Source organism: Thermobia domestica, chromosome 9 (assembly GCF_964235325.1).
Source record: "Thermobia domestica chromosome 9, izTheDome1.hap1.1, whole genome shotgun sequence".
NCBI classification, from domain to species: domain Eukaryota; kingdom Metazoa; phylum Arthropoda; class Insecta; order Zygentoma; family Lepismatidae; genus Thermobia; species Thermobia domestica.
In genome coordinates this window covers 82,482,929-82,508,683 of record NC_137462.1, presented here as the reverse complement: position 1 = coordinate 82,508,683, position 25,755 = coordinate 82,482,929, and the positions used below count along the sequence as shown (strand labels likewise).

Here is a 25,755-nt window from a genome sequence, read left to right as displayed (position 1 = left end):
TTGTAAATTACCGATCAGTGGCGGAGCTAAGCTCGTAATATTAGGGGGGGGGGAAATTTTGGGAGGCGACGCAGCCACACTTGTTTTGATTTGCATATTATTATTATTATTATCGGTTGTAGATGTTATTATTATTCACCAGTTGTACATAGAAAAATGGGGGGCGAAGAAGGGACGAGAAAAATATTGGAGTAGCGGTCGCCCCTCCTCGCCCCTTGTAGCGCCACCACTATTATCGAAAAGATTCTTGCGTTTTATTTGGGTTGTTTAACTACACTCGTTCCAAAGGTGATGTTAGATTTACATTGAAATTGCACTACCCAAGCGTGACGTATGTCACGTGGTATTATCATAAGGAAGGGTGTTGTGATTCACGTGATTCAATGACAATTGAGCATCAATAGGCGTAACAGTCTATGAATTATTCCACAAAGTGTTTGACAGAACGAGACAGAATGCCATGTCATAATTAATGTAATACTCATTCATTGAGGTTAAGTCTAGATGTTAAATGCAGTGCTCTGAAATAACAATTCCATAATTACTATCACAGGGAAAATTTCTCTGTGTTAGTGTATAGTACTAATGTGTAGCTATTAGTTTTTATACCAGTTGTATTCTATGCAATTTTAACAAGTTACTTAAGAGGCTATTGTGTTATAATTTATATTCATATAATGTTGAATAATTAGTTTTGTGACTTCTACGTGTTTTCATTGTACATCGTATCCAATGATGGGAACACAAAAGCGTGCAGATTAATTGTACGAATCCGTACATAAGTTCATGAAATATATACTTTCTGAATTCACTTTTTATGCCGTAAACAATCATTTTTGAGGTGTGCATTTGAATTACTCACGGCAGATTCACGTTAGGAGGCCTTGTGCAAAAACACTAAGCAATCTGTGCTAGGTGGCTATTAAAGAGTGTGAATGCTATCTAACCGAGTCAGGGCAAGAGCGGAACGAGGACGCCTCCGCGGGTCTGCGTCCGTAAGGATAGACACATCAGCGGTGGTGAGTATACGTATAAACTAGGGTTGTGGAAGACCGCTGCTTTCGCGATATAAAGATGATTATTATGTTATTGGTCCCTTCATTTACACTTTCACTTACAAATCTGGAAAAGAAACTTACCTTTTCCTATTCTTCGCATAATCTTACTACTCTTTTGTGCTCACGATTTGTCATTACTTTCGAAATGCGTGCTTCCCTCGTGTTAGTGCTACCTTAAATATTGGGCGATTATCAAAATTTTTTTTTAGAACCTAAACATAACAAAAATAGAATGTTTGGTATACCTATAAACACTAACTTTTTACCGTTCCCAATCTATGGATATTCTAATTTCCGTTTTAATTTACAATGGTACTTACAGTTACAATATTAGACGTTACCTGCATTACTCACAATTCCAACATCGACACAACAAATAATCTTTCAGTGTATACGTACTACTTCACCAACACTTCATTGGTTTCGCTTCTTAACTCTTCACCTTCATATACCCTGAATCACATTCATTTATATACTGTGATAAATGGCTAGAAGGAGAATATGTATCGAACAGGTGACATTTTGATTTATATATTTCCACGTACTGTACATATGCGTACCGGATGTGAGAACACAATCTATTTCGATTATTCACATATTGGTCTCCTAGAATATTATTACAAATTTATTCTGTAAATGTTAGAAATATGTCCATCGGGTACGAGTTTGGACGATTTTTTGGACGAATACGTGCATAACACGCACATAGATAACTCATCTCACAAGTAAAAACACAACATATTTAGATCAATAACATACTACTATTTTAAAATATTACAAATTTATTCTGTAAATTTTACAAATGTGTGGATCAGTAAAGTAAATCTGCACCCAGAAGAGTTCTTGAAATACTTCACTAGATAAATATATAAGCATAATAGAATAGTTCTTTATTCTAGCGAATGCTTACTATTGAGACCATAGTGAATATTCCTGAAGATATTAAGGGGTTGTCTTGTATCGCCGGACTGATTTTAGAGAGTTTGGACTACTAAGGCGTTGTGTTTCTACACGGTATACAGAAGCTGTATTTTATGTTTACAAATGAAGTGTTACTAGTACGAAACCATTGCAAGTGCTACTGAAACTCGCATTATTGCCAAAATCCACCTGGTTTCACTATCCTTACTTACGCGTATAACCACCGTCGCTGACGCGCTATCGCTCGGGCTCACCAGCTTGCCTACCCTTAATCGATTAGATAGAATTCATGCTCTTTAGTGGCTACCTATCATAGTTTTTTTTTTTTTTTTTTAACTAGTTTTTATGCCATACCTCTGAACGCCGTATTTATACCCAAATGGTAATTTTCTATTCCAAATTGTAAAAGTTTACACGTGTCTGTTCTGAAGGTAACTGACTTGTGACTCGGCGTTACCTAATGTAATGTAATCTTATCTAACCGAATGTAGTATGCTTTGGTACTTTTTTTTTTCCCGATTTTAGTGTGGTCCTGCGGCAAAGCACAAATGCCATCCCAAATATATCATTTCAATTTGGGAACAATAACTGTTTATGGCAACACCGTAGTTTTGGAAAACAACTGGAACAGTTAAAGGGGAGCATTTTCTAATTTATGGTAATGGGACTGAAATTGAGAATAGGGTGATAATTTTTGCACATCAAGCTATCCTGGTAGAATTAAGTAAGCACAGTCCTTAGTATGTGGATCGGACTTTTCAAGTAGCACCAAAAGGATTCCGACAGTTATATACCATTCTTATTAAAGTCAAAGACATCCCTTTACCTAAAGGTGAAGTCAAATAAAAATAATACCTGAGTATTTATTTGACAGGTTGTGAAAATTAATTTTATCTGCTTCTAAAATGGTCAGGTTTATATATATATATATATATATATATATAGATATATTATAAGATCTCCAAGATTTCTGATCAGGATGTCTGACATTCCACACCTAAAAGAAAGTTAGTACTGTCTTTTAATTTTTAAGGTAAGTGAAATAAGGTAATTGTAATGTCCGCTCAAGGGGAGATTTTGACTTAAAATCGAAACCTTCAGAAGTTAGGTGCGCAGCGTCTCTTTCTCAGTCGCAAGTGTACGAGTGGTGTTCAAAATTCAAGTCAGGAAGAGAATCCGTTCTCAACGTGACCCGTATTTTACGCTGAGCTACTGCGGTCAACAAAACCAACATTCATCGGGTGGAGCAGCTCATAATTATGAGTAATCGACACATCAATGTGAGAGATTTTACCGCGAAAATAAACATCAGCGTGGGAAATGTGGAAACGATCATCCACGAACACCTGCACTTCCGGATAATCACAGCCAGATTGGTCCCAAAAATGTTAACGTTCGACCAGAAGCAATGTAGGGAGAATGTCTCGTCTCAGCATTTACAGCGATTTCAGAGAGAAGGCAAGAGCTTCCTTGCAAAGGTAATAACCTGTTCCAAATTAACCGCCGCCGAAAAAATTCAAAGCACAAGCGTCCGCTGGCAAACTGATGCTGAGAGGGTGAAAATAATCTCTGTCCTTCATAATCACTATGTTTCTTAAAGACGTAAAGAAAAAGAAAAACACTCTCTTATGATGCTGACAAGTGAAGCTCTATTCTTTGATTCTGAAGGATGAAATCTAGCAGCGTAAAAATCGAGTTATGTATTTTATTTATTTATTTATTTTTTTCTAGGCATCACTTATATATAGCTTTTTGTCTCACCATGAGCAGACGTGCGATTAGTAAGCAGTCTTTTATACATGTCAATTCCACAATTGCAATTTTTAACAATGAAGCAGGTGTTTGGTAAGAAGTGTGTACAGGATATATGCTTATATTTCCCCCCACACTATTCCTGTCAGCCTTCTTCCTTACATTGTTAAACATCTTGAAAATATCGAGAAACCGGAGATTTGAGAAGTTGCTTGTATTTACAAGATGATTGTAATTATCCAAAGTTAGTACTGAATACATTTGCAGTAATCATTAAGATAGTTGTGTTTTAAGAGCCCGATAGTATTGTACGCTAACATAATCTCGTTGTCAGTGTGTAATCTGATAGGACATTCGTCCATCTCTTACTTGTATTCTTACCGTTAGATATAAGGAATTCAGAGGCAGCTCGTGAGGGAAGTTATACTGGGAAAAAGTAAAGTTTTATCGCTTGAAACTAAGGAAATGAAGGTTATCTACGGTATTAATTGTTGTATGTAATCATTAGTACGCTAAGGCAGTTTTCTCTTTTGGTTTCAAGCGAAAACACTTTCACTTTTACCGTTGTGACTTCCCACGCGAGCTGCCTCTGTAGAAGATGCTATTCAAACATTAATATCACATGAATTCATTTCTACGTTGTATATGAAATACAGTTAAGGAAGAATCCTGTATGTCTAACTTCTATCCATGTTTCTACGGTTTTTGATCAACTTATAGCTTAGAAAAAAAATTCACATGGTAATTTTTTTAGTAAGAAATTGTTACTGTTTACTTTTAGATATTATCATTCATGGTAGAATGGATGCCCACACAAGACTGAGTGAAGACTTAGAAAAAGTAATCATCAAAGATGATTCCAGCAGTACCTTTACAGCAGAATCAGATCAAAATCTTTTGCCAAATGAAACATTGCGTCAAAAGATAATTAGGATCTTAAACAGCCATAAATTTCACGTAAGAATTTCTTTCATTTAATTTAATATAATTAGTATAATTTCGCAAGTGTTGTTTGTTATTTATTATTATTATTATTATTGTTATTGTACTAAATTGTGTTCCTTGAATTAGTTGTAGTACATACATCTTCTCAGACAAAGTATCTGGACAAAATTCGACATTGAAACAAATGACTAAAACTTAGGAATTGGGGCTCTAACTGTCGCACAAATCCAAATCATATGTTGACATATACTTACTTTAGACACGTTAAATTCGTATTCGTTTCCTTTCTCGAAATAGCTAAATAGTCGGTCAAATTTTGATTTCTGTTGAGAGGTCTACATTTCATATGCGAATTGGTTCGAAATATTCGATTCAGGATTCATGGGCTGAATAATTTGTTGAGTATTTATGTGCGTTCTTGATAAGAATTTTCAAATTAAGATGGGAAACTGAAAAGAGACAAGTGGGGATAGAAAATATAAAAGTTGTGGAATATGAACTAAAATAAGTTCCAGGCATCTGTACGACATAGTCGACTCGATCTACAGTAAATAGTCGACTAATATCCCTGACTCATTAAGCGAGTGAGTAGCTAACATCATCCAACCACCAAGTTGATATGTTATCTTTTGTCAAGTTACTGTAGATGAATGTCGGAATGACAGCTCAAACAAAGAGGTTGAAGTGTATCTCGCTCCCTATAGTCGCGTACTTTCTGTGCTCCTAATATTGAGACCACTTTATCTTGTCCCTAAGTGACATGCTTTCAGATATTAAAATTCTCTCAGAAATGAACGAAACAAAACGTCGAAAACATATAACCAAAGGTTCATTTTGTGAAGTGTATATATATATATATATATATACGAGGTGTGTTCAAAAAGTATCGAACCTTTGGTTGGCAAAAGTACGTTTATTGATTTGGAAATCCGAAACACTAACTCCCTGCAAAGTAGTCTCCTTAGTAATGCACACACTTCTCCCAGCGCTCCCGCTATTGTTGGAAGTACTTCTAGGACGCAGTTTTTGAAATGGTGAGCAATTGTGCCGTCGTATTCCGCATGATATCTTCTCTTCGACGCAAATTGGGCCCTTTTAGTGGCATTTTCAGCTTGGGAAGTACCCAAAAGTCACACGGAGGCATGTTGGGTGAGTAGGAAACCTGACGACTCACAGGAATGTTGTGTTCGGCGATGAAAGCCTGAATCAGATCTTGTGGATACTCTTCTCATACCCAAATTCTCGTTCAAAATTGAATGTACCGATCCGATTCAGTGGTTTCCGTTTGAATATCGCTAAGCTTCTGGCAAAATTTTTTGCTCAAGTTTTTCTGTCACTTTTACAAAAAACACTGAATCCGACGACCGCTCACTGTACGTCTTCACTCGTTGGCCGACTGCCAGCGACTGACGCTTTCTGTAGGCGGAAAAAAAAAATCACGACTGTGCAAGTGTGTCCCCTCAACATCTACATTGAAGAAAATGCACCACGCTTCATTGGTTTACGCGGGAAAGAATAAGGTTCAATACTTTTTGAGCACACTTCGTATCTCTCTCTCTCTCTCTCTCTCTCTCTCTCTCTCTGATGTTTTTATCTTGTTTTTTAAAATGGAAAAATGTACGATTATTAACCTTACCTAGTAGTGAATGTGCGACTATTAACCTTAAAATATAAACCGTTATGCTTTAATTAAAATGTAGGATTCTAGATTCCAATTTGGACTCCCATTACGGATTTTGTAATAGTTTAAATTATCATAGAGTTACTAACGGAAAAAAAAAACTACTACTAAGAATGTTTTATGTAAATAATTACTAGTTGCCTAACGCACGATATGTAGAACGTAATATGGACAGTTACAACTTTAGCTAAGGGAGTTAATTTCTGTTTTGAAAATAAATAATTTCTCAAATAATATATATTTTTCTTTGTGTTTCAGATTGTAGTTATTACACTTGTAGTGATCGATTGTTTGCTGGTCATTACTGAATTACTTATAGATTTGGAAACAATCGAATATGACCACGTTGCTCAGTACATTCTTTGCTATAGTAGCCTTGCCATCCTCTCAATATTTCTTTTGGAACTCTTGATCAAGTTATACGCCCTACGATTTGCATTTTTCCGCGACAAATTGGAAATTTTTGATGGCATTGTAGTTATAGTATCATTCAGTGTTGACATCGCATTTCGAAAATCTCATAATGCAACCACTGGGATTGGCCTCCTCATTATTCTCAGGTTATGGAGAGTTGCACGTGTGCTTAATGGTAAGATTTTTCATTTAATTTTAGCTATATGTATTACTTTATTGCTCTGGAACATGCTTCATGTGGAAACTAACTGTTAGAGAGGGGGGGGGGGGAGCAAAAAAATCTAATCACAGGTCTAGGGATTCCCATTCTTCCACCACTTCCCTATTAAATGATCTTTCACAGATTTGACTATATTTTAGAATATTTGCCATAAAATATGAGATTAGGATTTAATTTTAATTTGTCTTCAGTTTAGCCATCAATGTTTCTAGTTTTCTAGCTCTTTCATTTCTGATTTTGTTTACTTGTTTATTCACATAGTTCCAGATACTGCTGTGGAACTATTTTACATTTAAGACCACTGATAACGAGATAAATGGAAGGAAGTTGGCCAGGATCTAAATGAACCATCTCATCATTTGTCTGATGGGACTGAGTAACCTTAAGAAACCCAGGCCCAGGATCTCCCGTTTGGGAAACGGCAACGTTCTCCGTTTATCTGTGACTGCTAAGCATGGCAATATGCATAAAATCTTATGAAAAATTAGTCGGTTTTGAATTCATGTGATAAATTAAAAAGTCACTATCATGTTAGTTAAGTTTTTCCGGATTACAGAAATAACTGGACTAAAATCAGTATACAGATTCAAAGATTAATTATTGAAATCTAAAATTTAGGCTTGAAAGGAATCTGCTTTTCAATGAGTCTACAAATATTTTTTTTTCTAGTATTTTCTGTTTTAGCAGATGCTTATACTGTTGTAATATTCTAAATATTAACTAACATTAGGGCATTTGAATAACAAACTCGTTTGTGCTAGGAATAAATAATAATAATAATAATAATAATAATAAACTTGGCCAAGGCTTTTGTGGCTGATTTACCCTGTGGCTGTTAATAGTAGAGTTATATTAAACTACAGATTTGTCACTAGCACATCTTCCTATGAAATAAAATGATTTGCAGTTTTGCTGCTTCTTTAATGCATACTGATGAGCTAGAGTGATCAAATAGAAAGAAGCCAAAGAAAATTGATACCGTGTTTGTACGGGAGGATTCTAACTTGTGATCCTGCATATTAGATGAACAACTTTCTATGATTATATTGAGAAAAAGAGGAAACAGCCGATTTTTAACACACCAGTTCCTCTATAGATGTGATTAGATTAGGATTTAATTTGTCTTCAGTCACAAAAAGTGAAAAATACCCGACTGGACTGAGACTCAAGCCAGAATCTTCGGCGTAGCATCCAAAGAATCCAATGCAGGAGTATGATATATGCTGTGTTGGAAAAACAGAAAAAAAAAATTAAAGGAGCGAATTAAACAACATAGTGACGACATAAGATTAAAGAGAGAGAGAAATGGAATCTACAAGCAGATAAAGGACACGAGATATGAAGTTAATTGGAATGAAATGAAAGTGCGAGACCAAGAAGACAGAAAGATGATCAGGAGGTGGAAAGGGGAAAGATTCATTGAAATGGAAGGTGATGAAGTGATGAACTGAAACTCGGGAATTAAAATTGATGTACAGTGGAATATATTATTAAGAAGTCTTAAAAGATATGTAAATATTTATTTATTTATTTGTCGTGTTTTGTAAATTCAGCGTAGTTGGTGATCTCTCCGTTATTGAATGTATATATACACAGTCTCAACATTGGGAGAAGGAATTTAGCAATTGTTGTGTCTGTTTTGTTTTGTTTGTGTATACTGTAAGGCGATTGCATGTCAATTACCAATCAGGTTACACAAAGGCATTATCTGTTTCGTAGTATTCAATCTGCTGTTAATTCTCATGTAAATCATACTGTATGATAAAGTCAAAGTGTTGGCGAAATTGTTATATGATTTTAGTTTGATAATAATTAAAAACGGTTTTCTTTGCTCATGAATTAGTTTATTGTTTAGTTAAATATTTCTTTAACATTCCCGAAGTCATACTTTGTTAATAGATGTAAGAATGAGAAATAAATATATGTTTGAATGCAGTCCTGAAGGTGCTGATAGGTTAAATTGGGAAACGATACTCAAAGAGAATAGTAAATTCTCAACATTATTTTTGCAGTAAAACCCAAAATTCTATGCATGTTCTTCGATACTGCATAGATTTGTTGTTAATCTATTTAAATCTATTTAACACGTTCGTTACCATTGTGTATGTGATCGATATACGCACTCTAGAAAGCAAACATTATGCGATTAATAAATAAGTTAGAAGTAGTTATTTCATTTATAGAAACAATGTACTGTTTGTACTTTAATTTCAAATGAGTTGTTTTATTGCACTACTTCTGTTGTTTACAGTTAAAGACAACTATCATGTTTTGTTGTAACTTACTGAAGTCGTGTAATGATTTATTTACAGGCATTTTGTATTCAGTGAAGAAACAAGCCGAGCGTCGTCTAGAGAACGAAATTCAAGCTCGTCGTTCGGCAGAATCAGAATTATTGTACTTGAAGCAGTTATGTGCGTCGCAGCAAAAGGAACTAGAAGCCCTGCGAGAATTCATTCAACAGAAAGGATTCGATGCTGATCATCTTCCACAAGTTACTAAGTATGTTCCATTTCTACTTGTAATTTTGTGTTACCCAGTGTATATTTAAAGGAAAGTATGGGAGGTGCAAACAGAATTGTAATTTGACTTGATCGTACCCAAATTCATAAATCGTGCGTGAATCGACTTCTAAACATTACAGATTTTAGATTGAGAGTTATGAATTGTGTTTTAAAATTCAATAATATAACCTCTACTGATACAATTTGGGCGACGGCTTTAAATCCTAGATCGTATAATCATAGAAGGAACTTTCTCTAATGAAATTCAATTAGATACTTAATTTTCGATTTGAATTTTTAAGTTAGCCAAAACCATAAATGTTCCGTAATTGCGATAAGAACAGTAAGAAAGAACAATATCAACGGTATCTACAACTGTTCTGCATTTGAAAGTCTTGATGAGATTTTATATTACAAAAGTTCCAATTGTGCACTACTTATACCTCAAATTACATATTTCAATAAAAAGAATCACTCGCGAAAGAAATACGATGTTCTCTGTCGTGCTTTGAGTCTGTCCAAAATTAGCTCGGGGCGTCCTAGTTAAAATTCTTCAACGAGATGCATACGAAAGTTTTTAAAATACTTCTTAAAAAATCAATTTATTTACACAAAATCTTTTACAGTTTCTCAAAATAGTTCCTACAAGCATCAATACATTTTTGGATTATTAAAAACCACGAACTTTTTTTTAAATATCAGATTTATTATTATACACCGAGATAGCCTCTTCACCTGTTTGAAAGTGGCATCCTTGAAACTTTTGCTTGAGTTTTGGGAAGAAGGCAAAATCACATGGAGCTAAATCTGGAGAATAAACCGCGTGCGGTATATTACGGAGTCCATTTTCCTATAGAAACTGGCTGTCGATTGTCGTGAAGAAAAATAAGCCTGTGGAGACTTTCGGTGAGCAGATCTCCAAGCTTCAATGACACTCGAAACGCACTTTCACATACCACTCTGCTGTCACTGTACATCGATCATCTAACTATATTGTCACTGCATGGCTTGTCTTAGAGAAAAAATGCCCCCATAACTTTATCCACACTCCGTGCTCGTTTAGTTTTCCAGGACTGAATTTTGAAAACACCATACTGTTGACTCCTGTTTTGTTTCACAAGATTTCTTATTGTTGCAAATTTTCATCCGTAACTGCGTTACTAGGACTTTAGAGCGAAGTTAATTTATCAAGCTTTGTCGAGCGCGTGTAAACTCCACAAACCAATTAAAAGCTGTTGCGCGTGAAGGGGCAGATCTCCCGAAACACTTTTCTAAGCGATTATGGCACTGCACTTGTGTTAAACCACACTAAAGCCGTCAAATAATAATAATAATAATAATAATAATAATAATTGCACGAAAATCACGTCGCTCGAACTTCATTGTTGCCAACCGACAGTCTCAAAGTAACCTAAACTTGCAGCCTACTAATTTTCAAACAAACAAACCTGCTGCCTTGCAGTTATACCTTTCACCAGTAGGGAGCATACAATTTAAACGTGATGCGTTTCAATACGGCAACGCTATTTGAGTTTTAGTATCTAAACACTTTCGTCATGCCCCTGGTATTGAGTGATTTCCTTTGTTGTTGTTGTTGTTGATATGACAGGTAGCTTATTTCGTGTTAAACTGGAAATTACGAAGAGTCAATGGAGTGGAATTATCCTAGCATCGATCTCATAGTTCATGTCTGTCGTCTGTTATCTTGATGCATTTTTGTCACGAACAATGTAAGTTATTCTATTCACAGTTTGTTTGTTCCTTCATAGTTCTAATGGTTCATGCATCCGAGAGACACCTATTCATAAATTGTCTTCTTTGCGGTCTTCTGGAAACTACTTGTCGTTAATCTAGGAGCGAAACCTTTGTAAGTTCCTGGTGGCATCGTTTCCCATGTCTATGTTGGCGTTTCTCGTATGTCTCATGTGAAGGTTTTGGGAATTCTATAGGCGGTCGATTCTGTGATACTGAAATTTACGGAATGTGTTGACCTAAAAATACTTACAGCGATCAATACAACACCTGCATTGATGACGTTTTGGGGGATTAAGCATACATTAAGACCGAAATGGCAATGATTTCGTATTGATATGAAGATCCTTGATTATCAATTGATCTTAATGTCTGGCTATTTGCATATATATTTATTCTCTGAATAAAAGAAAAAACAGAGGAAACAAATTGCAGAAACTTCATACATGGTATGAGTGATTGCATTACTTTGCTTAAGTATCTTTTTCTTCTCTTTTGTTTAATGTGCTCTTCAAGATTTAATTTTATTTTATTAGAGGAAGCCCTTTTAATAATATTTAAACACTGACGACGTATTGGAAAGTAAACCAAGGCCAGAAAAAAGTCCAGAGTGAGTCATGAAATAATATTGTCAACCCAGACCAGTATAAGATGAAAGATTTCACTGTACCTCTGAAATAATACAGTGAAACCTGTCTATGTTGGCCACCATCGGTTCCATTGAAAAGTGGCCAGCTTAGACAGGTGGCCAACTTACAGAAAATAAGTGTGATTGATGTATTTTTAGAAAAGAATTTCTAGTATTATTTGATTAAAATTTTAATAAGCAATGACACGACAGCTACTTTTAAATAATCTATATAGAGTACTAGAAATACAATAACAATATACGGTACTAGAAAAAATTAGTATGGTATGTTTAATCTAAAAACTAGCCTGGTACACTGAATTATTCGGATTGAAAACACAACAACACAAACATAAAATAGAAGCATATGTATGCAGTTTATAGACTGAAATAGTGTGACGTCACATCCTTCTCGTTGCCATGGTGATCGCCATTTTATTTTCTAAACAACAAGTTGTCTAAATACCTAAAGAACCTATATACAAAACGAAAACAGTGATGAAATATTTCGGAACTGCAAACATTAGAGTGAAACAAATACTTATGTTTCTTTTTAAATATTTCTAATAATTGAAACTGAAAAAAAGGGTAGAAAAGGTAATTAGAAAAAAAAATTTGTTAAATAATGTTACGTGCATGACAAGCATTGAAACTGAAATCAGCGAGTTCACATGTCTTGTGAAATTTTCCCTCTGATGTATATTTTGAGAATGTCTATATTTTCAGGTTAAATTAAACCTTAAAGTGTACTCACCCTGTTCACAATCAGATATTAACTTTAAATAATTCCGGAAATTTTTTTATTCAATAATATGAGTATGATATATTATTGCAAATTTGAACAGAATTATTGTTTAACAGTTGTTTAAAATATATACTGAAGCATTCATAATTGGATGTGTAATTATTGTACGTTTTGTAAATACTATTAAAAAAAAAAAAAGTTGATAGAGAATATAAGAAAACATGTTACCTATATCCGCTGATGGTCTGGATTGAATATTTCTAAAGGCTATCCTTTTCTTTCTTTTGTAATGTATACTTAGAAATAATATTGTGCACTCCCATTATAAACAGTAGACATTAGAAGTGTAAATGCCTTAATAGAATTAATAAAAATCATTTATTTTTAGAGCTTTCTCTGTGCCGACAGCTTGTCAATCTACACGTTAGGGAGTTTATATTGCGTATAATTGCTTCTTATGGTGGATTACATGATAATTGTGCTTACATAAACCATTCGATTATACCTCATTACTTAGGGATGTGGAACTTTTAGAAATAAGCTCTTTAGCTCCATTAGCTTCACGCGTTTGTATAGAAAAAAACATGGCGATCACTATGGTAACGGGAAGGAAATGACGACATTACTATTCCAGTCTATTGAAATTGATATTGTAGCACACTGAGTTATTCAGATTGAAAACAAGAAAAGTGAAATTATAAATTGAACAATTTATATGCAGTTTGTATGACTTGTTTTCAGTTCTTACTGTTCTTTCTTCATTTTATTTTCTTTCTTTTCCTTTTGGATAAAATCCAATGTACTTCAATTCTGTTGTACAAACGAAACATCTCATCTGCAAATTCGTTCAAAACGTATTTCTTTTATTCTTTTTGCCTTGTTAATGAGCTACAAGCGTTTTCCTCGGAGCAAAAGATGTTTTGAGAAAATCTTAAGGGAATTCATATGTCAAAACCTCTACTACTTTTCGACAAGCTGTCATGTGCCAATAGTTGACAATTGAGACGGTTAGCTTTAACCTTGAGAATTTCAAGAAATTACTAAAGCTTTTCACTGATGAAAGGAGCCGATATAGCTAATAGCTTTACCAAAACAAGACAGGGTAAACAAATATATGCGTACAACCATTTCCTGAATTCCTGTACTTGCTTTTTCTTATTCACATCTTCCTTCACCACCCTTTTATCAGGGTAGTGTTCTGGTCATTGACCTCCAAGAACAAATCATGCGAATCCATGCTTCTCTGTCTCCAGTCACAAATACAGAACATCTGCCTCTCATATGAGAATACGAAACAGTTAAGAAAAATAACAAAACGGTATTTTGCGTGGCCAAGATACGCAGGTAAATTCATCATTATCATCATAGGTAAACATTGCTTCAATGCCGCCAACTTCCAAGATAGATAGATGGCCAACTTACAGAGTTACTAATAAGTAACGAATGTCTTATGGAAAAATGCAGGTTCAAGACGAACCAGGTCAAGATAAGCAGGTGGCCAAGTTGACAGGTTTTACTGTAAATATTTTTAAAAATTAAAATGTTTTGACTGTTTGTAGTTTGCATTAAAGAAATATATAAATTATTATGCCATGAATACATTGAATGGTGGTGGTAGATTTTTATGGCAAAACCAATGTATTCTCTGAGAGCTCACATAATATGGAAAGAATTTATTTTGCCACTAGAATCAGAAATATTATTTATTTATTAGACAAAATAACTTTTCATTCGTGAGATTTTGAGTAACATTTTTTTTTCTAGTTTTATATCTTAGGTTGTCCTTTAGGCTAAGTGCGACGGATGATTAATGAACGTGAATAATTGTTAAACCATTGGTGGAATGAGAATGTGGTAGAAACGATGTTGTCTCCGAGAAAAACCACGGATACGATGTTGTCCATCCCAAACTCATTTGACTTGAGATCGAACCAAGTACCCATCAAATCAGAGGTGAGCTGACTACTTAAGAGCCACTATTGCTTGCCCTTCCCCAGCAACTGTTCTGGAGTAAGTATGATTGGGAGGTATAGGGTTGTAGTTAAGATAACTGTTAAAGATATTTTCGTTAATGAAACATTCATATCGCCCAACAAAACAACTGTTCGCATCTCTTGGCTTTTTCAAGAGTTTTATTCGCTTATTTATTTTGATCATTATTTCTTTACTTTTAACTTAGCTTTCTATTTAAGGTAACAATTAACTTGCGTTTGTGAATTATTGAGTATATGCTTCAAATTGCATTTATTAGAGTTATACAGTATATTGTACTACAACACAATTCATACCACTATTCGTAATTTCTTTTCTAGGTGGTTTGTTCGTATGGGATTGTAATAAGTGTGGTTATAAACGTCATAATTCGGTTCTTGTCATGCTTGTATGCGTTATCAATGTGAGTATAACTACTGTAGAGTACAACAATGTAGTGTTTCTAGTATTTTTGACGAGGAACAAGGTTTTGTCATAATATCAAATGCAGAAAGCTTTTTAACACAGTTCTGATAATATATCTAAATTTCAGAATATTTGCGTACGATTCTATTTATGCGAAGAGAGACCTTAATGAATGATATTTGAAAAAGCAACATAAAGAGTCATTCATAAGTGAGGCGAATGAGGGATCGATTTTTGAAAAAAGAAAAAAAAAATTATATTATAAGGAGGATTTTAAGGAAATATTATTTAGCTGTCTTAAAGATATTTCCGTTTTGAAAATCAGACCGTAAAGGAAAAGTTAAACTTGTATTTCTACGAATAAATAATGATGTAAAAATGTGACTTAACAATACATTTCTAGGAAAATTTAGACTATGAGCAGATAGAAAATAAAAAAAAAAAAAAAAATGTACACATCTTCTCACTCTTATGTTCTCAAATTTGAAATATCTGAGTGAGTTCTGTTTAGCAGCAACAACTCAAAACAACTTGAAGTCATACACCATTCATTGCTTAACATCTGAGAGGTATTTCTTTTATTCGAATTATTCAGAATCATGTGGAAATATAGCTTAATGTGTACAGAGGAAATAACGAAAAGTGTATAACACTATCTTTACTAGTTTTATTTCTTTTGGCAATCGGACATTACTTAAAAAATACATCTCATATATATATATGTAAATTCAATGGAAACAACTGGAAAAAGTGCGACATATCTAACAGGTTAATATGGCGTTGAACTATCTTTTGCCTTCAGAACAGCTCCGAAGACGTGAAGTGGAGTCATGTAGAAAACGTGAACGGTAGTAACTCAACTATTACAGTGAATTATTTAATTCCAGAGAGAGGATGGAGATGGAAATTTGCATCAAATTTGTGTTTCCAAAACGGACCACAGTGTTCATTATATTCAGGTCTGGGGATTGGGCGGGCCAAAGGAGGTGTTCAACATCATCCCGATGTTCCTCAGTCCACGTCGTAATAACAGCAGCTGTGTGAATAAGCGTAATTTTCATCCTGGACTATAGTCATTGTCCGGGAAGAACACCGGAACCATAGGATACACATGGTTCTATAAAATGACTACATAATCACAGGCAATGACATGACCGGTAAGCATCAGTACAAGTACAGTGAAGACCGAAATATTGCGTCCCACTGCATCATACAGCCGCCACCATGTCTCACGGTTGGGCGGAATCACTGCCAATCATAGTTTTTTTTTTTTTTTCTTTCTTTAGCTATCTATCACACATAAACACGGCACGTGGTTTGAAATAAGGTGCATGATTACTTATCTGACCATATCTCACATTTCCAGTCATCGGCGGTCCTTATCTGACCATACCTCACATTTCCAGTCATCGGCGGTCCTTACTGCATGCTTGCAACATCATTGTCATCGTGCTAAAGCGTTATGGTCCCTAATCAGTGATTTTGCTCATGCAGCCCGATCCTGAATCTCCTTGTCATGTAAATCGCGGTGGACTATGATCGTTGACACAGTCTCTGAGAGGTACTACTGTAGTTCTTCAGTCACTTGTACTGCATCGCAGGATGATTCTAAGTAATAACTCGCTTTAATTTTCGGCGAGACCTATCACTGAAGATTTTCTTTCAACTACTGCTTCTCTTTAGCGTTATTATTTTGTCGTGAGTTCTGTAGTTTGTCATCGCCTTCAGCTTTATAAAAAAAAAAAAAAAAAAAAAAATGTAAAATGAACAAAACGTTGAGACAGTCTAATATATAGAAATTTAAAAAAAAACTTAAGAAGGTCTTCCAAGTACAAGTATCGTAATTTACGTTCCTCTTTTTTTCTCTTCTCTAATCATCATCTGCCATTTAGGAATAAATCTCCTTCTAGTATGCACCGTTAATCTTATAGGTGTGTGCCTTTGGTACACGTGGTCCAGAGTTCGATTCCCATTGAAAGAACACTAAAACTTAATTTCAGGATCGTTCACTCTCATTAATTTTTCTTCTCCTTTGATCTGACGAGGGAAGTTCGGGAGAAAGAACTCGCCTGCAGAGAAACTAAGCATGCCATTTAAAAGAACAACTAATGCTAATTACGACAAGCTAATAAAATACCTGTACGGTTGAGAACTTCTCGAGAGATACGACGTTAAATGCACGATTGCGCCTCCTAGCGACCTGATGGTTTGAACTTGCTACTGTTTGATGACTGGGGTCCATTCACAGACATTGTCCATTGCAAGTTGGATGACAGATGGCAAAGACAGAACTGCACATGATTTGTGCAACCAGAACCTTTTTCATTATTACTATTTTACCTTATACTAATGTTACATATGGGTACTCGACTGTTAACAGTATTGTCTACATTCTTATTTCCACTGTATTACATAGCCATCTGATTTTCAAAATTTTGTACTATTAACAACAAATGACTAAAATTCATACACTGATGAGATTAAAATTTGTTGTAATTTGTACGGTAACAAAATTCTAGTTGATGCAATGATTCTTGACGAAATTCAGTAATTTTAGATTGTTATATGTAGTGATAACAAAATCCATAATGCTTTTATCTATATTGGGATCGAATCTCCTGTTTCTGCGTCTTTATTTACACCAATATAAAGTTATTTTAAAATTAGTAAGCAAAATATTCTTAAAATCTTCGTAATTACGTAAGCCACTTTTAATGGCTTTGAACCATACTGAGCAGGGTGGCAATAAAATATGAGATAAGATCTTTAAAAAATTAGATTTTTATCAATGCCTTTCAAATCACATTCTTCCTCAAATTTTTCTATAAAAGTACTAGCCGAAATACTATCTGCACGACCACTAAAATTTTGTTAAGGTTTTGACATCCCTAAACTTTACCGGTATATTTAAAATTTTAGTGTAACTGCGTTTTTAAATATCATAATTTCCTAGATTTTACGTGTGGTCTTTTCTTATCCATCTCACTCTCAGGATCCGTACTGATGTCTTTCCTGGTTGAGCATCCCTGCGTGCTTCCGTTATAATAATCCTGCCTGTAGACTGCATGCTGAAATTCAGGAATGACTGCAACTCGTTGTGAATCCGGGACAACTTATTTAACTGGAAGATTCATGTTGATCCTCTTGCTGGTCTTTAATTTGTTCTTACGGTCCAAATCGTCCTTTTGCAATTCTGAGATTTGGACTGAATTATTGTCGATTCGTGTTTGTATTCCATCAGACTTGGTTTTCAGATTCAGAGACGATTGTTGTAGCTTATTACTTAGATTGCTCGGATTGTTCCAATTTAACCATCTGAGATTTCTCGAATTGTTCCAACTTGACATTTTGTTGCTCCCTTCTTAACCATCTGAGATTGTTCGAATTTATTTCCCATCTGGTCCATTTTACAGTCAAGTAATTCTTTCATTTGCTGCATGAAATTTTGAAGGTTCAATTTAGGAATTTCGGAAGAGTGTTCGTCTGATCCAATTTCTTGAATATGCGCCATCCTTTTTGCCCTGTAAATCTTTCACTGATTTCTCAATAGTATGTAATCCGTTTTGGAATAGTCCGTACTATTCTTCAGAGCTGTAACAATTATTTCCTAAACAAACACAATAAAATATTTAACATCACCTCATCACAGTTAAAATATTTACTTATTTAAAGATATATGTAGTGTAACACATATTAGATTGTTGTTACTTACTACGATGATTATACAAGGATTACATACTATTTTCGTCCACTTAAGTGCACTATATTTCAAAATAATTGTTAAGTGCTCCACAACAGTTAATACACTTCTATATGATATGGCGTCTTGATATAAAGATGCTGAAATATGTCCTTAATTATTTTAAATGAAAAGTCTAAATACCAAATTGCATGTCACTAACCATAAGAAATTTCAAGATATAGCCATCTTATTATAACAGTAGCAACCCCCTGTATCCTTTGTTCCCTTTTAGGTGAAATGTATATACATAAAAGAACGCTTAAACACGTTTTTAATTATTTTAAATGAAAAGTCTAAAGACCAAATTTCATGTTTCTACCCTTAAAGAACTCCGAGGAAGGGTCATAGACATTGTATTATAACAATTGCAACCCCCCATTATTCCTCTTCCCCATCGGTTTCCCAAAATCTTTCCTTAACAGTGTAATACGTTACTTATCCTATGTATTGTCCAGATTTCAAGTTTCTAACATAAGACGTTTGGCCTCGGCGTTGATCAGTCAGTCATCAGGACTTCTGTTATATATAGAGGTTAGAACTACTACGCTGCATACTAGAAAACATTATCTTAATGTTACTCTTTCCAAAGATAACAGTAATGTTGAATTGGATTCCAGTGATTTCTTCAATAAATGAAGTTCATCACAAATTTTGGCAATGAAATTTGCAGAGAAATAAGAAAACAGGTTATTTATAGTAAATCTTCTTTTGTAAATTTTGATAATACATCATACGTTCTTCTTCGTCAAAGAGTATATTTCTCTGATTATTTCTTTTCAGAGTTGATGTAATTGCCGAAATAAACCGTGCAGAGGACAAAACGTAATAATGGTAATGTCCATGTATAATATTAATTCAAAACGAGTTAAAGCTTCCATAATGCACTGGCCACTGAAGACTGAAGTCAATATCAATATCAATGAATTATTGGATAACGTATGTATATACATATATATGCGCATCTAAGAAGCAACAAAAATTATATTTTGTAAGCGTTATCTATTTTGCTCATTTATCATGACGATTGTACATAATAGTAGCTATTTTTGTATAGCTAATAATTTATATTAAGGCTTTGTTGTTACGTGTAATGAGATGTTAACAAATGAATCTCTATTGTACACTCATGTCCAAAATAACTGTCGCATATCTATAGCTGTCTTCTTGTAAGAATATAATTTGATAATGATGTTACAGGGTACTTTTAATACTGATACTATGTGTATAATCGGGAAATGAATATTTATGGTAAATTGCATAGGAAAAGAATTATAAATAGGAAAATTAGAATGAGTAAAACAAAATGTTGCTAAATGGACAAGAAAGTTTTATTTTCTTCTTGCTATTCTTATTTACTGCTCTTTTGACATGAAATTTGCCACATACATGTCTTTGCAGATTATACACATAATAACATTATAAGAAATATCGGGCGAATTCGTTATCAAATTATATTCTTACAACAACATATTTATAGATATGCGACAATAATTTTGGACATGAGTGTACATAATATATATATATATTACTAGGAAAAAAATTAGTATTATCGTATGAGGTACAAAACTATATACAAATGAAAGTAATTTTGTAAAAGACATTTTTGTACTACTGGTACCTAAACTTATTAATGTATGTATATATCGGTGTATTTGTTATTGTTATATATGAATGAATTTATCATCTATTAACGTTTTACTCATATTTGTATGTTTATATGATTATCTAAACTCATGAGATTTCGTTGGATTTTTGTCGTTAAAGTTACATTTTAAAAGTTAGGTAAATCTAGATGTAAGTCGAAAATAAGATATAAAAGTGACTAGAAACAGTTCTTTTTTATATACAATTTAATATTTGTATCAACTTTAATATTTGATGTCACAAGAATATAATAGTAGAAATATTACACTTAATATGTAAAAGGAGTCATTAAACTAGGATCTTAATATATTAGCATATTTTCGCCAACTGTTTTCCAATACTGTTGCATTTATTTACATAAGTGTCTGTTATCTCCGAGTTGAGGTCAGACTGACGTGCTCAAATTTATAACAAATAAATAAAACAAAATAACATGAAGGAAGAAACAAAAATATAAATAAGAGTTGAGTTGTCATTACAATAAGAATCTCCCGAGAAGATTAGAACATCACAGTGGTTAAATCTAATCAGCGAGTGGAAAAGAAATTTTTATTTCACAGATCGTAGATATATTAGCTTTGTAAATTGTTATCAGGATGAAGAATGATCGATAATATTAAATAACATTTACTTTATACAATGACATTTAAAAATATTTTGTATCTGAAGGTTTTCTAAATACAAACATTATACCTATTTGTTTCCTTTCTTATTTCGATCATGTAGCCAAAAAAATATCGATTGTGTTAACGGGTTAAAATCCTAAGTGCCATACGATTAACAAATAAGTGTGTGCCATCACCAATGTATGAATACGTTGTCACAGATTATAACAGTTACTTTGAAACTTCAGTTTAAATTATTTCTTTTTTAAGGATGTATTAACCGCTTAAGTTCTACTCAGTATCATTCTGTTATTTTGATGAAGTGTTAAAAACACATTTTACAAGAGACATAGCTATATATATTTATTTGTGTTGTATAATGTATAGTTAAGATAATATTTAAATTATTAATTCGTACTGTGCAGCGAAATATCCGAAGAACACTTGTTTTATATTACTGGTTAACTGAATTAACCTTTGAAGCTGACAAAACAAGCTTAACAAGTTGACAATGGAATCGTGTAAAATATAAATGGGTTGTCAATACTGATCTTCCCTCTTGCTTATGAACACCACCTCTTGTCCGTAAATGACATAGAAAGTTGAAAACATTAGCCATGTAATTTGAAGTACCTTTAAATTGCTATACAGTTGGAGAAAGGTAATGAAAGTAAATTGACAGATAGGGAAAACTTAAGAAGGAAGAGTTATTTTACTTTTATATATTGTACTGTACTGTTGGATTTGAAAAAGTGTCACGTGTAGGCGAGAATGAGATTCAGTTACGCTGATGCCGTGAACACTAATTATTTAGGAATATGAATTGCGCATGTTTATAATAATTCGTAAACTTACGCTTTTATTTACTGCTTCTAATATTGAATATTCTGTTAACTGTACTGGATTGGTGTTTCCATATCTTCCTCATCTGATCCGGCAACTCACGCAACTTACCTTACTTTTCATAATTTCCTCTTGCACTATTTTGTAATTCTGATTATATAAACTTGCACTAGAATTCTCTTTAAACACCACTCACTCTAGCTTTGGATGATAATGTGTCTGATGAAGGCGAAGATACTTTGTCTAAACTGTAACGATATTGTATTTTTTTTTTTTTTTTTTTTTTTTTTTTTTTTTTTTTTTTTTTTTTTTTACTTTATACAAGAAGTTCCAAAACTAGAATGAATGGTAAATTTGCTTTTGAAGGAAACAAGAAGAGAAGGTTAGTACTGACTAATAAAAGTGATCGTCCATTGAAAACAAATTTGAGAAACGCTGGTGTACTGAGAAATACGAATTAAATGATATTTGGTAAAAACAAGACTGACTCAAGTATATTTAATTCCATCCATTTTCAGGCATGCTAATAATAATAGTTAAAACTTCTTTTTATCCGCCGAAAGATTAAACGTAAGATGATTTGATGTGATACAGTAATCGATTTATTGTTGAATTATAAATAAAACTCACAGAGTTAGTTTTCCCTCACTTTCTTATTCATCTATCACTGTAACTTCGTATAATTCCCTTTAGCCTACAGAGTGATTTTATATATATATATATATATATATATATATATATATATATATATATATATATATATATATATATATATATATATATATATATACACAAATGTATAATATAGCATTACTGTTTTAGAGAGAAATATTCTTATTTATACGTAATACATGGATTATGTAAGGTTTTTTTGAATTTTGTAGGTGCACTTCTTTATAAGAAAGAAAGTTTTCATGTTGTATAATCTTTTTTCGGAATATTTGCGTAATGCTTTTCTGTTTTATTGCCTTTGAACCTCCTGTTCCACTCTCTTGAAATCCTAAGCATTTTATGACGCTGTCGTACGTTGCAAGTACCGTACTTTGCAGGTATGAAAATAAATTATTATGAAAAGATAAAGACTAAATGTAGAGTTTGATTACATCTAGCAATCAAAATTACCTTAAAATGATCTCATTTGTTCTTAAAATTTGATATTGTGGATCTTGTTTGTCATGATTGATCAGAAATTGATGTTTCAAGTGCACATTTATTGTAAACAATGTAGTTACAGTGTTATGATGTGATGGCAGTGTTTATTAGTATAACGATGAGGAGGTTTTGATGAATTCGGAATAGATTTCCAATTTATCCACTCAACTGTGACTAACTGCCTGTTCAAGTTGTCTTTAACTACTGATTACTGATATCAGCTTATTGAATAGTACTAATTTTTGATGCCACAACGAACTAATTAAGACCAGTTTTGTATAAAATGTCTTATTTCTCGGCAACTGACGACATTCTATAGCGTAAAAAGGAGACAGCAGCACCCAGTTCACGCTTTTTCATCAGTTTTTATTTATTTATTTGTTTTACAAGTATAATAATACAAAGCAGGGGTTTTCAATCGTTTCCACTGACGTATCACCAAAGCATATTAATTATTAATGCTACCATAAACCGTACGTACTACCAACAGTGGCTTGCATATCACATGTGGAGAAACCGTGACATAAGGTATTCAAGAATATGTCCAATCCAAAATTAGGACGTACTTTTATAGGAAAAATAAGAAAAGAAAGAAAGGTAAATTACTTCTTTTCAAAATCAGAATATTTCAAAAAACTTACTAAATCAAAATGTCTAGCTGTATACAACGAAACAATGAAACTGAGTCACATAAATAATAATTTGTGATTCCAGTACGAAATCCCATATTTTTCAAGTGTGTCCAATTCCAAGTCAAAACAATTGCTTCGTTAAATAATCTTTCTTATGAACGATAGTGAATCGTGGTGAGCAGAATTGATTCAATAAGATAGAAGTTTGCATTGTTCTCTGATTGAGACGTCTGGTTTCTTGTTTAAATGGATATAGTATGTTATCTGTGTTATATAGAGAGGCTTTTCTGCGTTTGTATGAGGAAATTTTACTTCCTAAATAATTACGAAAATCCATAGTGCCAAGTGCGACAATACTCGATGTGTCTCCCCTATTTCTGAACGATGTTCCTGGCAACGTAGTTGCCATTGCAGAAGGCTGTGTTGGAAAATTACAAAGGAGATTTTGTTCCTTCGTTTTTCACAGCTTTCCAGAGTCCATTCACAGTTGTCACACACCTCTTTGCCCAAAGCCCTTTTAAGCAGTCTAAATCCACAAAAATCCATTAGACTTCCAATTGGCGACTTCACGGGTATCTCATATAACCTGTATTCCGATAGCCTCCTTCATATCTTGATAGAATCCGAGGAACAGTCTTAATTGTGTGATGACGATTTGTCTTGAATGCAGATCATGTTGATCTCATTTCCACACCCTCAGGATCTCTTCCTGGTAGTACTGAAAGTTGATTCTGCACTTCTTTACTTGCGAATCTGTGATTTTCTTCAGTGACAGTAGTAGGTAACCTCCATGAACCCTTCCGGGAAAGTCTCTTTGCATGCTTGTTCCTTGTACTTTGTGAAGTGCTTCACACCTTTGTCTCTGTACACGATGCTCTTGGTTTGCTGCAGTCCCACGCCTTATCCAATGTAGCGGCATACCGCTATTTTTGGTTGGTCAAGTACCGTTTGTACAGCTTTCGAGCGTTTGTTTTTCCCCTCGGTGGATATTGATAAGGTGATGATCGCTAGCCCTGAACAGCTTTTCAAGATTGTCACTGGCGGAAGGTGCGGTTAATAGTTCTCAAGAACACATTTATATGTTTCTCCATCTGTCTTTGGATTAGGGAATTTTCTTGCATAGCCATTCAAGAAAGTCTCGCCTTGATGCTGGTGGTGACTTGTGAGCATAACCGTATTCTCGTCCCCTTTATTGGAGAACCGAAAGCTAAGCCACGGAATCCTTACACTTACTAATCATTGAAAGATAAACTTTGCTTCACAAAGGGCTACAAGACAGTGCTCCGAAAACCAACGCAGTTCTGGCGGCATTTTCGGCTCAGAGAGAAAAAACAAACACTTGAATAAGTTTTAAAACATACTCCTCCCGAAATCAACTGTTCCGGTGGGATTTTTGGCCCAGCGAGGGAAAAAAAAATCACAGCTCTCACGCTACACTGACAGATGCTCTTGTCCAAAGTCGGGCAAGTTCATTCTGCGCTCGGAAGAAAGAGAATCCCGTTTGACGTATACGGAACAGCCTTCTGTATAAATATTTTGAAAGTCCTCGAGATTTAACATAAGAAAGCTGGCAATATTTAGTAAAATTTTGAAATTTTTCAACTTGTCCATTCATCTAGTACTATAGCTAAATGTATACCCTATAATATCGTCAATCGTAAGAATTAGAACTCTAGCAGAAATTTGAAAGGCTATTTTCTCGACATACAAGTGAAGAAGGAAGGAAGTTTGTTGTGAAGGGAGATTTATGAGAACTTGTATTTTTTCACAAATTTTTGGAAGTTTATATAATACATGAATTTTATACATTATAAGAGAACCAGTATTTTTTGACGATTTAATTGTAAGTTGAATAAAAATGTTAAAAGGAAAAAAATCAACTAAAATTAGATAATTGAAAATCAGGTTTGTATAAAGTTATACTTTTTATAATTTGTAAGCTTTGTATTATAACTATATTTTTTATTACCTGTATGCGTGAAAGTTATTTAATAAAGATAATAGCATTACACAACAGTAGTTTTTAATATTGTCCTCAGCTTTTCATTCATTTCCTTTTATTTTAAGTCAGTTGTCCTCAACTTTAAATTTTACCCCTGATCTAGTACTTTTTTCTTTCT

The 25,755-nt window shown here is 33.7% G+C and overlaps 1 protein-coding gene across 5 annotated transcripts; it reads left to right on the top strand.

Moving 5' to 3' along the window:
- The first annotated feature begins 325 nt into the window (after window positions 1–325).
- LOC145694790 (voltage-gated hydrogen channel 1-like) lies at window positions 326–22,119 on the top strand. 5 transcript variants are annotated; one of them, XR_014133045.1, is made up of 6 exons: window positions 326–474; window positions 4,513–4,688; window positions 6,616–6,946; window positions 9,304–9,493; window positions 14,933–15,015; window positions 19,540–22,119. XR_014133045.1 is itself a non-coding variant. In XM_081771432.1 (5 exons), the coding sequence occupies exons 2-5, from the start codon at window positions 4,533–4,535 to the stop codon at window positions 19,583–19,585; spliced, it is 723 nt and encodes a 240-aa protein (XP_081627558.1). In that variant the 5' UTR covers window positions 326–474; window positions 4,513–4,532; the 3' UTR covers window positions 19,586–22,119. The 5 variants fall into 5 exon arrangements, 4 of the variants coding, with proteins under 4 accessions (XP_081627558.1, XP_081627560.1, XP_081627559.1 ...); XM_081771432.1 differs by lacking the exon at window positions 14,933–15,015; XM_081771434.1 differs by lacking the exon at window positions 14,933–15,015 and having other exon boundaries at window positions 384–493.
- Window positions 22,120–25,755: the final 3,636 nt, after the last annotated feature.

Bases quoted from the DNA above. Each gene is read 5' to 3' on its own strand.
- LOC145694790 (XM_081771432.1), top strand. From the start codon at position 4,533: ATGGATGCCCACACAAGACTGAGTGAAGACTTAGAAAAAGTAATCATC. The intron at 4,689-6,615 runs GTAAGAATTTCT...TTTGTGTTTCAG, and splicing joins TAAACAGCCATAAATTTCAC to ATTGTAGTTATTACACTTGT. The intron at 6,947-9,303 runs GTAAGATTTTTC...ATTTATTTACAG, and splicing joins AGTTGCACGTGTGCTTAATG to GCATTTTGTATTCAGTGAAG.